Here is a 14,938-nt window from a genome sequence, read left to right on the forward strand (position 1 = left end):
GCAGTCTAAGGTGGCTTATCTAATATCACTACTATTAGGCCAGGCTTTAGCCCGGGCTTCACCTCTTTGGGAACGCGATGATCCTCTCCTGGCTGATAGTGCTGCTTTCATAGCAGCATTTCGTAGAATATTTGATGAACCTGGAAGAGTCACCTCAGCAGCATCTAGCATCCTCCGCCTTCGTCAAGGTTCCCGCTCGGTGGCCCAATATGTCATCCAATTTCAAACGCTGTCATCCGAACTGCATTGGAACAATGATGCATTGGTGGCTACCTTTTGGCAGGGTCTATCTGACAAAATCAAGGATGCCTTGGCCTCACAGGAATTAACCTCTACACTTGAAGCCATGATTTTGCTTTGCAACAGGGTGGACTTTCACTTCCGTGAGAGATCTTTTGAGAAGGATGCTTCCCGGCGTACCCCGACTAGACTTGCACCTCACCTTTCCCATCCGATGCCGGTGGGTGAGCCCATGCAAATTAGGTGCTACCGCCTAACCCCGGAGGAACGTGACAGGAGACTCAAAAACAAACTGTGCCTATACTGCGCTGATCCAGGACATCTCCTGAACTCCTGATCCAAGAGACCGGGAAATGCAAGAACCTAACCTGCTCCGGAGAGGTCAGATTAGGGCTTTCCAAAACCTCTCCCTCCATTGAAACTCCCACGATCTGTTCCTTTCCTGTTCCCCTCCATGGGCCCTTCGGATCCATTCTTACCTCTGCCCTCCTGGATTCTGGAGCAGCTGGGAATTTTATTTCTTTTTCTTTGGTTTCACAGGCTTCCATACCAACCGTGCCTTTGGGGATCCCTGTTTCCATCACAGCCATAGATGGGTCCCAAATTGCTAATGGTACTGTGGAACTCCGTACCAAACCGATCGTCCTGCAAGTCGGAGCGCTTCATCGCGAAGAAATTACTTTCAATTTGCTCCCCTCTACCACGACTCCCATCATCTTGGGACTACCTTGGCTCCAGCGGCACTCCCCTCAGATAAATTGGTCTACTTCTCAGCTTCTCTCTTGGAGTCCTGTGTGCTTTCAGAAGTGTCTTACTCGAGTTCAACCTCTCCGAGCCATCTCTACTTTACCTAAATCCACGACTCTACCCGAACAATATCATTCCTTCTTGGATGTGTTTGATAAGGTTCACTCTGAACATCTGCCACCCCATCGTCCATGGGACTGTCCCATTGAGCTCCTGCCTGGGAAGATCCCTCCTCGAATTCGAGTATACCCACTATCATTACCTGAGACCTCCTCTATGTCAGAGTATGTTAAGGAGAACCTTCTACACGGTTTTATCAGACCTTCATCATCCCCTGCCGGAGCAGGCTTCTTCTTTGTGAGAAAAAAAAGACGGATCTTTGAGGCCATGCATTGACTATTGTGGATTGAATGCTATAATAATAAAAAAAAGTTATCCCATCCCACTCATCACTGAGCTCTTCGATCGTATCAAGGTTGCATCTGTCTTCACCAAACTGGACCTTAGAGGCGCCTATAATCTTATTCGGATCAGAGCTGGAGACAAGTGGAAGACAGCATTCAAAACACGTGATGGTCATTACGAATATCTTGTAATGCCTTTTGGTCTGTGCAACGCACCTGCTGTATTCCAAAGTTTCGTCAATGAAATATTCAGAGATTTGCTCTGTTTGTGTCGTCGTGTATTTGGACAATATTCTAATCTTCTCTCCAAACATCACATCCCATCGTCTCCACGTGGCAGAGGTCCTCTCCCGGCTACGCCAAAACCACTTGTTCTGTTAATTAGAGAAGTGCTCCTTCAAACTCGACCAAATACCGTTCTTGGGTTACATCATATCCGGATTTAGACTACAAATGGACCCAGACAAGGTGAAGGCAATCTTGGAATGGCCCCTTCCATTGGGCCTGAAACCTATCCAGCGATTCCTTGGCTTCACCAATTATTACAATTATCCTGGGATGCTCCACCATCGTAGCACCCATTATGGCCGTTACATGGAAGGGTTCAAACCCTAAATCCTGGCCATCAACAGCTGTGGAGGCCTTTGACGTCTTTAAAAGTGCCTCTGCTTCTGCACCTATCCTCAGGCAACCAGACTCCTCCTCCCCATTCTTTCTAGAGGTCGATGCTTCTAACATGGGCATTGGAGCAGTATTCTCTCAAAAATTCCCCAAGGTCAATTCCACCCTTGTGCCTTCTATTGAAGGAAGTTCCTTCCAGTAGAGAAGAATTATGCCATAGGGGATAAAGAGTTTCTGGCAATCAAAGTGGCCCTAACGGAATAGCGGTATCTTCTCGAAGGGGCAAGATACCCGGTTACAATCTTCACCGACCATAAGAATCTTCTATACCTCCAAACAGCACAATGCTTAAACCCCAGACAGGCACGCTGGTACTTGTTCTTTTCCCGCTTTGAGCTCCATATTACCTTCAAGCCTGGGAACAGGAATAAAAGAGCTGATGCTCTCTCCCGTGCGTTTCCTGCGCACGTGCTCTCTGAGGTTGAAACATCTCCTATCCTGGACCCTAAATGTCTGGTGTCTGCCACACAGCTCAAGTCTACTGTTTCTCCATCTGGGAAAACCTTTGTGTCTCCTGGACTTCGCCACAAGCTCTTGAAACACTACCACTCCACCATTTTCTCTGGTCACACGGGCATCCGTAAAACCACAGACTTAGTATCCAGAAATTACTGGTGGCCCAGTCTACACTCCGATATCAAGGACTTTGTCTCTTCCTGTAGTACTTGTACACAAAACAAGTCTTCACATCAACTTCCCGCCGGCCAACTGCTTCCTCTGCCGGTCCCTCAGGAACCTTGGACCCATATCAGTATGGACTTTATAACCGATCTTCCACCAAGCAAGAACTGTACAGTCATATGGGTCGTGGTTGATCATTTTTCTAAGATGGCCCACTTCATCCCACTTCCTGGTCTTCCTTCCTCTCCCATCTTAGCATCCCACTTTGTTAAGGAGATATTCCGTCTGCATGGCTGCCCTCTCGAAATAGTCTCAAATTCTGGAGGTCCCTCTGCAAACTATTAGGAATCAAGTTGAATCTATCCTCTGCCTACCACCCGCAATCCAACGGGCAGACTGAACAGGTGAACCAGGATTTAGAGACTTATCTCAGAATGTTCTCCTCTGCTAACCAGGGCAATTGGGTAGATCTCCTACCGTGGGCTGAATTTTCTCACAACAATACCTTTCATGAATCCACCTCTAAGGGGTAAATGTATCAAGCTGAGAGTTTTCCGGCGGGTTTGAAAAGTGGAGATGTTGCCTATAGCAACCAATCGGATTATAGCTATCATTTTGTAGAATGCACTAAATAAATGATAGCTAGAATCTGATTTTTCAAACCCGCCGGAAAACTCTCAGCTTGATACATTTACCCCTAAGTCACCCTTCCCTCCCACCCAACCAGGTTCCTGCAGCAAACCTACTGTACCGCAACTTTCTCTCCATATGGACTCCAGTAAGATCATGTCTCAAAAAGTCCTCTTGGCGCTATAAATTAGCTGCTGATAAGAGACGTCCGGTACTCCCTGTCTTCAAAGTTGGAGATCGGGTGTGGCTCTCTACCAAAAATATACGCCTCAAAGTTCCTTGCATGAAGCTGGCTCCACGGTTTATTGGTCCATACACCATCTCTCAAATCATCAATCCGGTTTGCTTCAGGTTACGCTTACCAACTTCTCTCCGTATTGTCAACTCTTTCCATGTTTCACTGTTGAAACCACTTAAGATCAATCGATTCTCTTCAGCGTCCTCTTCTATCGTTCCTAGAGCCCATCAAGAGGAGGAGTTTGAACTTAAACAAATTCTAGATTCCAAGTATTGTAAAGGCGGCCTGAAATACCTGGTAGACTGGAAGGGCTGCGGTCCTGAGGAGCGCTCCTGGGTTCGTGCTTCTGATGTTCACGTCCCTCGCCTGTTGGAGAAATTGAAAAAAAAATTCCTACGAAACCCCGCAGTAGACGTGCGGTGCCCGTTTTTAAAGGGGGGGGGTATTGTCACTCGCCGTGGTATCGGGCAGCTCACCGGACGCCCGTCAAACTTGCCTCTCTCTGGCTCTCCGCTTCGTCCCGGGCGCCGCCATCTTGGATTCGGGGCCAAGTACCTGCTATTCTACTTGTCTACAGAGCTTACGCTCCAACCAAGTACCTACTAACCTGCCAACTTGTCTTCAGAGCTTACGCTCCAACTAATACCTGGAGACCCATCCTCTTGTCTACAGAGCTGACGTTCCTTCAACTGTGTTGGTGTTTCTTCTACCCTTCATCACTATTGACTGTCCCTTGTCTCCTGATTTCTCCAAAGGATTTCGCTCATTACTCTAGCAGGGGCCGTGACCTGCAAGCAGACGCAGCTAAGACCATACTGCTTTGCGGCGGTTCTTGGTGAACGCCGTCTACTCATTAAGACTCCGCGCCCTGTTGGAGTTGCGCTAAACTGTACGAACCCTGGGATTCGCATCGTAAAGACCAGCTATTGCTTGAGACCGTGACAGTCCCAGCATTAGACTAAATACAAATTAGCTTCAACATTATTATCACTCGGCACTCTGGACATTTTTACTCTTGAAATATTGAAGTATTCTTGAACCTTTTTATCAATGTTACATACATTGCCATATAACAAAATACAGTCGTCCTTATCTCAACACACTGAAATCTTTTACACAGAATAAGGGAGGGGCGCATTTCACTCTTTCATCTGCGCAGCATCAAACATACATTTTTAGTACACAACCTACTTGATTCATTGTTTTAGTCATTATATCATTTAGCTTGTGATACATTTAGCCAATCCACATATATTGCAACTTTCCAGTCCTCAAACTATCTCTTGGGGTTTGGGCTCAATACCCCTTTTATTCTGTTCACATTGCCACTTGCAACACCCTAGTTTCTCCATTAACACATATCAATTCCTTCTTTGGCTATACCCGCTTTCTTGATAAATTACTTGCAGGCCTTCTACTCCCCACACATCCTAGAAATCTGGGCATCATTTCTATGGGGGGGTTGCTGTCATCTATCTGCTTACTGTCTATATTCCCCTATATTGACAGCACTTTTGAGTCTCAATAGTGGACATCCCGTTCTGTGGACACAATGGGGTGGATGTCTGATTCTTTGGACACCCTACACTGGATGTCCGGTTCTTTGGACTCCAGACACTAGATGCCCCTGTGCAGAATAGCCTGACAGTATCTGGGACGAAGGTCTGAAAACTCTTTCTAAACTTCTTGACAAAGTTCTGGGGATGGTGTTGGTGTATGACACATGCACTCAAAATTCACTCCTCTTTCAGCAATCTAATTACAATAAACAAATTGTTAGTAACTGTATAATTCTGAGACTTACAGATCCGCGTGCCTGATACCTTAGACGCACATGAGGAAGCTCTAAACAGAGGAGCTTGACGAGTAGAAAACTACTCACCCGGGTTATAGTCAGGGTCCTGTGTCCAGGGCGACCTCCAGTTCTCTCTGTCCTTGGCTCAGGTCAGCAGTCCCGGTGTGGACCTCCAATGCTGTCGAATCTAAATGAGATTGTTCACCTGTAAGTTTATCAGTTATGAGCTCATCAGCTGGAGAGAATTAAATACACTGCATGGTTTGCGTGTACAATTAGCTCTGCTTTATTAGTTACAAGTCCATATCTATATAGCAAAAATCACGTATTACAGAAAACTACGCCCCAAAAGGTTTTAACCACTCATGCTCCCTTTACACAGATGTTACTACATTCTCTCATTTTCACACAGGAATTCTCCCCAGGGGGAGTTGGCTTATCTCCTGTCTGCTATGTCCAAGGTTATAAGCACAGTCTCCTGCAAACAATGAATTACTCCTACAAACCAGCTGCATCTAATCTGTCTTTAAGCTATAACAGAACAAAATGGCTAAAGGCAACAAGATATCATCAGCTTAGCAAAATCACATTTCTCACCTCCAAACACCTCCATTGATGCAGAGGGCACCTGTGCAGAACGGCAGAGAGTGGGAGATGCAGCCTTACCTTACCACTTGCTGGACAAAGCTGTCCCAATAGGAATGGGCCCTCAAGTCAAGACTGTCCTGCCTAAATTGGGATGGTTGGGAGGTATGCCTTCACACATATTGGCATTTAGAATGGGATATCAGAGATTGATGTAAACATTGCATGTGGCAGTCCCCTAACTTCTGACTATGATGTCAATGACAGCCTTCCGTGCAGTGCTTTGTTTTCTGCACCATGATCTGTACCAAAAGCCTTCAAAGCTTTTCGTGGCGGCAGACGTACCTGTAACCCTAACATCATGTGATCATACATATCCAAGCTACTGCGAGATGGCAGCTTATGATTTCACAGGATGTTTCCCAAGAGCATAGTTAGCATGCCTCTGCTAGTACATGGACTACTCACTCGTAACAAAGACTCATGAATTTTCATAGTTTAGGTGGCACACTTCATGTTGACATGTAAAAAACTACATGGATGTAACAAACAGAAAACATATTTAATTTTGTGTGGTCTGTCCAGGTATCTTTTTAGTATCGAGTTGTCAACTTGAGGTGCCTTTTTTCAAGATCTTGAGAAAGGCCTCCATCCTGACTATGGTTTTACTGGACTACTATGAAGACCTTCCAAATTAGGTGTTCATACAGATACTGAATTGGCAGTAGGAGTAATAAGGGAATAATAAACCTGGCATGGTACCAATAAGAAAATACGTACTCTAAGCCACTTCCATAATGGTTTGTTGTGGAGCCACCCCAACTTCCCACACTTAATAACTTATGACTGTATTTTGTGATGAAAGCGGATTCTAATTGTTTATTAGTATCCTTTTTAATATTGGGTACGAGGAGGGTTTCCATATCCATCTTCCTGATCTCCTCATATGTTTTTTTTTAACTGATGAATATTCTTTAAAGACAACATATCTATCTTTTTGCCTATGTGGACATTTTAATATTTCCCTTTTTAGAAGAGAGCTGCTATAATTATGTCAAATATGAAGAGAATAAATATTTTAGAACCCATAAATTATTATATTATTCTGGGTGTATTGGACTTAAAACACAATGCTATGTTTATGTATTTTATTGTAATTCTTCTATTTTAAGGGTACATCTTGTCCTAATGGAGGAATGTAAGACGGGTTCAGGAGATGCTGTGGATGCCAAACAGATAACCATTGGTGAAATGGAGGTAACTCGGGTTATCTAACACAGGATTACTGATTACTTTGTAAAACTGTGAACTGATTGGGAGATGCCACAAGTGATATAAGATTGCTTCATCTATTGTTCACTCTAACAGCAATAAAAATACAAACATAATATACTAAAATTAATAGAGATTACCGGTTTTGATTCTGAGAAATCCAACAGATCCGAATTTTGGGGTTCTGAGCCATGATTCTAGTTGTTTAGCCAAATTGGGAACTGGAAATGAGGGAAAACGTAATTTCCGGTAAAATGACGGATCTCTTGAATTTTGGATCGATATCTGCTATATATAGCCCTCACTCCTGTTATCTGCTGCCATTTTAGAATGAATAGCATGTGGGTAGGATGTTTGCTGCAATTGTGTGCTCTTGAAGTGGGCTGTAGAGGCTTGGACAAGGTGAAACAGGCAATGTACAGTCATGGCAAAAGTTTTGAGAATCGCACAAATATTATTTTTCACAAAGTCTGCTGCCTCAGTTTTTATGATGGCAATTTGCATATACTCCAGAATGTCATGAAGAGTGATGAGATGAATTTCAATTAATTTCAAAATCCCTCTTTGTCATGACAATGAACTTTATCCCAAAAACATTTCCACTGCATTTCAGCCCTGTCACAAAAGGACCAGCTGACATCGGGTCAGTGATTCTCTCGTTAACACAGGTGAGAGTGTTGACGAGGACAAGGCTGCAGATCACTCTGACATGCTGATTGTTAGAATAACAGACTGGAAGCTTTAAAGGAGGGTGGTGCTTGAAATCATTGTTCTTCCTCTGTTAACCATGGTTAGCTGCAAGGAAACACGTGCAGTCTTCATTGCTTTGCACAAAAAGGGCTTCACAGACAAGGATATTGCTGGTAGTAAGATTGCACCTAAATCAACCATTTATCGGATTATCAAGAACTTCAAGGAGAGAGGTTCAGTAGTTATGAAGAAGGCTTCAGGATGCCCAAGAATGTCCAGCAAGTGCCAGGACTGTCATCTAAAGTTGATTCCGCTGCCGGATTGGGGCACCGCCAGTGCAGAGCTTGCTCAGGAATGGCAGCTGGCAGGTGTGAGTGCATCTGCACGCACAGTGAGGTGAAGACTTTTGGAGGATGGCCTGGTGTTAAGAAAGCCAGCAAAGAAGCCACTTCTCTCCAGGAAAAACATCAGGGACAGAGTGATATTCTGCAAAAGGTATAGGGATTGGACTGCTGAGGACTGGGGTAAAGTCATTTTCTCTGATGAATCCCCTTTCAGATTGTTTTGGGACATCTGGAAAAACGCTTGTCCGGAGAAGGAAAGGTGAGCACTACCATCAGTCTTATGTCATGCCAACAGTAAAGCATCCTGAGACCATGAGTTGCTTCTCAGCCAAGGGAGTGGGCTCACTCACTCACAATTTTGCCTAAGAACACAACCATGAATAAAGAATGGTACCAAAATATCTTCCAAGAGCAACTTCTCCCAACCATCCAAGAACAATTTGGCGATGAACAATGCCTTTTCTAGCATGATGGAGCACCTTGCCATAAGGCAAAAGTCATAACCAGGTGGCTCTGGGATCAAAACATCAAAATTTTGGGTCATGGCCAGAAAACTCCCCAGACCTTAATCCCATTGAGAACTTGTGGTTAATGCTCAAGAGGCGGGTGGACAAACAAAAACCCACAAATTCTGACAAACTCCAAGCATTGATTAGGCAAGAATAGGCGGCCATCAGTCAGTATGTGGCCCAGAAGTTGATTGAGCGCATGTCAGGGTGAATTGCAGAGGTCCTCAAAAAGAAGGGTCAACACTGCAAATATTGACTCTTTGCATAAACTTAATATAGTTGTCAATAAAAGCCTTTGACATTTATGAAATGCTTGTAATTTTACTTCAGTATACCATAGCAACATCTGAGAAAAAGGTCTAAAAACACTGAAGCAGCAAACTCTGTGAAAAACAATATTTGTGTCATTCTCAAAACTTTTGGCCATGACTGTAGACAAGTAATACTAGTCAAATAGAAGACTACATGACCATAACATCCCACAGGTGTATTGCCATCCGCAGCAGCAGTGCCTGTAGCAGCAGCATCATCATCATCCTTCTCCTCCTCATCCTTTCAGCATTGTAGTGCTAGAGCACAATGCCAGTTTATTCACTGGCAAGCTAATCTCTTTTACTGTCTACACAAAGAAACATGTCATTGTCAGTCTGTTGGAATAAACTCAAAAATGTCATAGCAAAATGGCTCACTCCGCTAAGATTCGCTTCAGAATTTCTCATTGCCAATAACGGAGTGAACTTGTGTGTGTGCATTACGACTGGTTGAATTTCAACGCGTACCATGCTTTGCACGCACAATAAGCTTGGTTGTTCATAACTGCTTAAAAAATAAGAAGTCGGTGCTGAAGATGCTGTTCGTGGCCCATAAAATTTCTGAGATTTTCGACATTCAGCGACCACATGTAAATCATTGCAGCAGCTGCAAAGAAAATGTTGTCTGCCATGCCACCAACTGAAGCAAACGTGAGGTCTCTTTGTATTCTGGGAGAAAAGAGAGCCAATTTGTAGCCTCTTATACGAACTAGTTACCCACACTCCAGTGTGTACTCTGAGGTCTTGAGCCATAAAGGCACACATATTGAGCGAAACGTTCATTTGTTTTAGAACGCGGGTAAGTCCCGTGTTCACATGCCTGAAGCCTTCAAGGAGCGGATTAGAAGATACGTGTGGTGATGACTGCGGGTGTAGGTTTACTCTGCTCTACTAGACAAGACACTGCAGGATACATACAATGTCTATATAGAATATTGGCTCTCAAAAGAACGCACACCAAAGAAAAAAATAAACCAATGAAAAACAATTAGACTGTTCTTAATGTTTACTGTACATAGCATACATTTTTAGAGTTGCTCCTGATTGCAAACACATGTTTTAGGATGCATACTCATCATAACAAGTATTCGGGACTTTAACTAGCTCTGTAGCTAATGCAAGAGATACGGTAGAAAACCAGCTCACTTCTGCATGTGTGAAGGTTGACTTGGATGTAGCTGCATGGGAACGCCTTAATATACATTGACTATGTGCATACGCCCATTCCCCTCCTTGTTCCCTCCTTGAACTCACATAGTGTAGTAAGTGTCCTTTGTGCTCCAAGACGACATGAACATGGCTGCGTTCCTTGGCGTATAGTCTGGGTTCTGGGCATGTGCAGAATGAATGTGCGGACTATGCACACAAAATCAGCTGATATGCTCCATAATGACACTCTGGCCCTGAGTATTTAGCATAGCCGGGAACATTGTGAGTGATCGTCGTAGGAGACTACTTCCCAAAAATGTATTGCAACGTGGCGTTCATCAAAATTAACTACATATTGTATGAGGAATACCATTGTTGCTGCCAATTACAAACAATCTGTAACGCTGGATTCTTGGGGGTATGGACTAATATTGTGTGTTAATGATTGACCTCTGTGATGAGGATTATGACATTGTCAACATTGAGGTAGACGACCACTGTTGGCCTAATGCCTATTGGTAAATTGTTAAAATCCCTACTTAATCTGGGTGGGTACGAAATCCTGATGGAAGAAATACCAACACTTGCCCTGCCAACATGAAAATGGTGACGGTAATGGCAACATTTCCATTTGTGCTACACTTAGAACATGTCGACAATGTGATTGGCGACAGTGACAATGCCGACCTTAAATGAGCAATGCCAGAGGCTGCCGTACTCTCCGGTACAAAATGGTGTTAAAATTATTTTTTTAAAAATTAAAATCGTAATAAAACACCTAAAAACTTGTGATGGCACAAAAAGGTTGAAAAAACAAAAACAAACCCTGAGAGCTCCCCAATCAGATTAACCATAGTGCTGCCAGCCTAGTGCTAGTACTAGCAAAATCGGGAGGACAATGTCCTTGCAGCCACCCAATTTTACTAGAATGAGCACTAGACTGTGCCAGTCGGAGCTGGTGGCACTATAGCAGTGGAAGGCCGGTCAGTATAGGGCTGGATTCCCTAGGGAGTTGGGGTTTGCAAAAAAAAAAAAAAAGAGCCCCCCCACTCCCGTAGCAACCAGTCCCTGGGTGGTTGGTGTGTGGTGATAAAAGTGTTAACATTTAGAAAGCCCCTGTTTTGAGTTGGTGCACTACAGGTTCCTGCAAGTTCAGGCTGCCATTAACAGTCTGGGCATGTTCATGCTTGTAGTACTACAAGCAGCAGCATATCTATGGCAGCCATGGCATGTAGTGCACCAACCTATGATTTAAATAAACCACACTACTTGTTTAAACCATAAAATTTATTTTCAGATAAATACTCCAATAATACTTAACAACATCTTCATCTGGAAACAGTTCAAATCTTGTAAGCTTTAATGGATCCAAATCTTGTACGATTTAAGCCCCAAAACAACTTCCAAAAGGTCCTGTAGCTGTCCCAAAAAAAAAAAGAGCCATAATAGTATTTCAAATGTGTTGTAAAAAATCTTATCTTGCAGCTTGAAGCAGCCAAAACACTTCTCTAGAATATTGGTGGCAACAAAACAAACAATAGAGACGACGCATAATGAAAATTTGAAATACGCAAGGTCTATTTATAACCTAGGGCGTCCCCACGCTGTCAGTTCAAGAAGCAACAACCAAAATGTTCTCTTTCGTGGGGGACCAAACAAATCAAGCACTTCAGCCACAAAACTGGAATTCTCTGCCGCTGAAGTTTGGTTTGTTTAAACTTTACATGTCATTTTTAATATATGGGTGGGTGAGGAGGCTCCATCTTGCATTATTTTACATTCTGGTCGTGGTTTATCGTTTTATTTAAAATGTCTATAGATACCGCTGCAATGCGTGTAATGAGCTTTGATTACTGCCTTTTTACATTCTGTTACACATGCTGTCTACTGTAGAAAATATTGTGTCCGTGGGCTCTCAACCACCATTTATGTTCTGGATCAGGCCCACCTATGTCTAATTTCTTTTCTAAAATGACCATCCTATCAGCCAGTGCTCTGCCACTATGTTTCTTAGGGATTGTATCTTTTGTTGAACTGTGATGTATTTGTGCTGCTGCTTTGTCACTAATTTAACCAGCCAGCTCGCTGCGGCTTTTAGCCAATAGTTGTGCAAATATTGACAGTTGTGAGGAGGTCGTTAGAAAATAGTGTAAATTAAAGTTAGTGATAAAAATACTAATGTAGAATCAAAAACATCTCAAAACTATTTTCCTGTTTTTCACAGTTTTTAATGAAATCCAGATTCAAAACCAAAACCTAAATGCGTTTATTGAAACCACATTAAGGGAGATCTGGGCATTATAATTCCCTTATCTCTGGACTTCTTAATGCGTTCTATAGCTTAGGGTGTTCTTGTTTGGTGATCTTAAGACAATAACTACTAAGGGGGCACCTTATTTAAAAAGGATACTCCCCTCTTTCAAACCAGTGTGCCCCTCTATCTCTAGGTCCCAAGATGGGGAGATCTGGGAATTGCAAAACTGCTCTCATCCTTGGCTCCTTAATGTTTCTGTAGTATAGGGTGTTATTGCCTGGTAATCACAAGATAATAACTACTAGATACCCATACCAATTGAAAGAGGTGACTCCCCTGAATTTTTTTTTTTTAAGCTAAAACGGGGGAGAACTGTGCCCTACTGCCCCCATCTCTCGACTTCTTAATTATTTCTGTAGTGTTGGGGGCAATTGTCTGGTGGTCACACAATCACCATACATTAACAAATAAAAGGGCACCTAACTTGAAAGAAGGGACCCCTCCTTTCAAACAAAGGTGCCTCTGAGATTCTGGGTGCCAGGATGGGGATATATGGCACTTTTAGTGCCATATCCAGTCCGCTAGCTCTTCGTTCTTTTTTTTCTAGACAGTGAGTCAGAAGGTGGGGCTTAATGATATTATTATGTGACATTGTGATTAGTTCCTTAAACCCCATTCCCTTCCCTGTCCACCAGCTGCAAATAATAGATATGGGGGTAGAGGTAAGTATAATTTTAACTTCTTTGAACCCCATGTGCGGTCAGGATCTCATGATGGCAATAGCTGGGGGTATTGTAAGGAAAAAAATATCTAATTAGTAAAAAAATTTGTTATAATTAAGAAAAAAAAACAAGACAAATCTGACTTTTTTTTTTAAACCACTTTTCATTTTTATTTTATTGAATCTGAAAGTACAGACTTCCAGTTCCAGTGTGCTTGTGCAAAGGGACCCTGCACTGGCCTATTGAGCGGTAAGATATCTCTTACTGGTCCCAGCCAGTATCGCCAGGAAACTGAACATCACTCAGCTGCGCCCGCAACCTTTTCTTGTTTAATTGGGCGATTAGAAGAAAATTTTCTATATCGCACAATATTGAGAAGAAGGGGGCTGTTATATTGACACACTTTTACTTTATTTTTTATAAGATGGCTGTATATGCTGTCATACATCTATGTCTGTATTATTTGTAAAATGTCTTAATTTGGTCCAGAAGTCCAGTCCAATACAAATACTGATTTTACACCACAATGTCTGTCTGCTTTTTTCCTAAAGGTTGTTTACCACATGAACTGCCAGCACCCTGGCAGTAGTGCAAGGGGGGAAAGGACAAAAAATAAGAAAATAGGAGGGGGGGGGGGGGAATACTGCACCAGTATAATTCACAGATTTGTATATCCTCATAATCATATAGATTTATCTTCCCTATTATGAAAGTAATATTCATTATATATTCATCATGGCAAAAACCTTGAAATAGCATTAAGTGAAATGTACGTTGGCATGTCTGTGGTATGTGACAACTTCTGAATAATATGTGAGATAGCAATGCACCGTAAAGATATAGAACAGGCCTGTCCAACCTGCGGCCCTCCAGATGTTGTGAAACTACAAGTCCCAGCATGCCCTTCCAGCTATCAACAGGTTGTCTACTGGCAAAGCATGCTGGGGCTTGTAGTTTAACAACATCTGGAGGGCCGCAGGTTGGATAGGCCTGATATAGAACCTTCAGTTTTAGGGAGAAAAATGGACCTTATGTAGGGACTTGGCAGCTAGGAGATACTGTTAGTTGACCTGGTTCAAGTAAGCTTTATTGATTACAACAACTACAGCTAGTATGTATATATGAATGATACTATGTCTGAAGCGCATGGCTTGGTATCCAGTGAAATATGAGATAAACAAATAATACATGAAGAAATTATATATATATATATATATATAGATAGATGGATAGATAACTGAGCCATAGGGACTCTTGGTGAATAAGAATCATAGCAAACAATGTCATGCAGCTTCAAGTTTCAGATGTATAGTTTGCGTACTGGAAATTAAAATCTCCACCAATCCAAACGGTGTTACAAATTCCACAAACTAGGTCCTTTTAATTGCTGCCAGGGAGCCAGAATATGTTGAAAACATTAAACTGTTTATTGCATTGAAAACACCGTCCAGGTGATGCAAAGTAAACACAGAGCAGGTAGTGAATAAACAGACTTCCATGTAGTGCAGAACAACAGGTAAATGATAATGGAAACAACTCAGTAGGAACTTAGTTGAAGCAAGATAAACAGCAGGAGCCAGGAATTCTCAGAAATTATAGGTTTGCAGCATGTCCAGGCAAAGGCAGATATCAGGTTTACCTTCAGATGACAAGGTACAGATGAGTGGTAAATAATTACAGAAAAGGAGGAACTGCCTAAAGACAAGGATTTCCACAGGAACAATTTTTTTTTTACCAAGGCAGTTA

General features: G+C 42.7%; 1 protein-coding gene across 3 annotated transcripts in view; it reads left to right on the plus strand.

Annotated features, from left to right (window-relative positions):
• Positions 1-14,938, plus strand: part of LOC142109019 (uncharacterized) — a 64,518-nt gene that overhangs the window by 14,802 nt on the left and 34,778 nt on the right. For 2 of the 3 annotated variants that reach the window (XM_075193009.1, XM_075193010.1), the window contains exon 2: positions 7,114-7,198. The exons of the other annotated variant lie outside the window; for it this stretch is intronic. In XM_075193009.1, coding sequence (XP_075049110.1) covers positions 7,130-7,198 — 69 coding nt within the window. In that variant the 5' untranslated portion in view covers positions 7,114-7,129. The remainder of the gene's footprint in view (positions 1-7,113; positions 7,199-14,938) is intronic. 3 annotated transcript variants of the gene reach the window in all.

This window comes from Mixophyes fleayi, chromosome 12, assembly GCF_038048845.1.
Source record: "Mixophyes fleayi isolate aMixFle1 chromosome 12, aMixFle1.hap1, whole genome shotgun sequence".
Lineage (NCBI taxonomy): Eukaryota > Metazoa > Chordata > Amphibia > Anura > Limnodynastidae > Mixophyes > Mixophyes fleayi.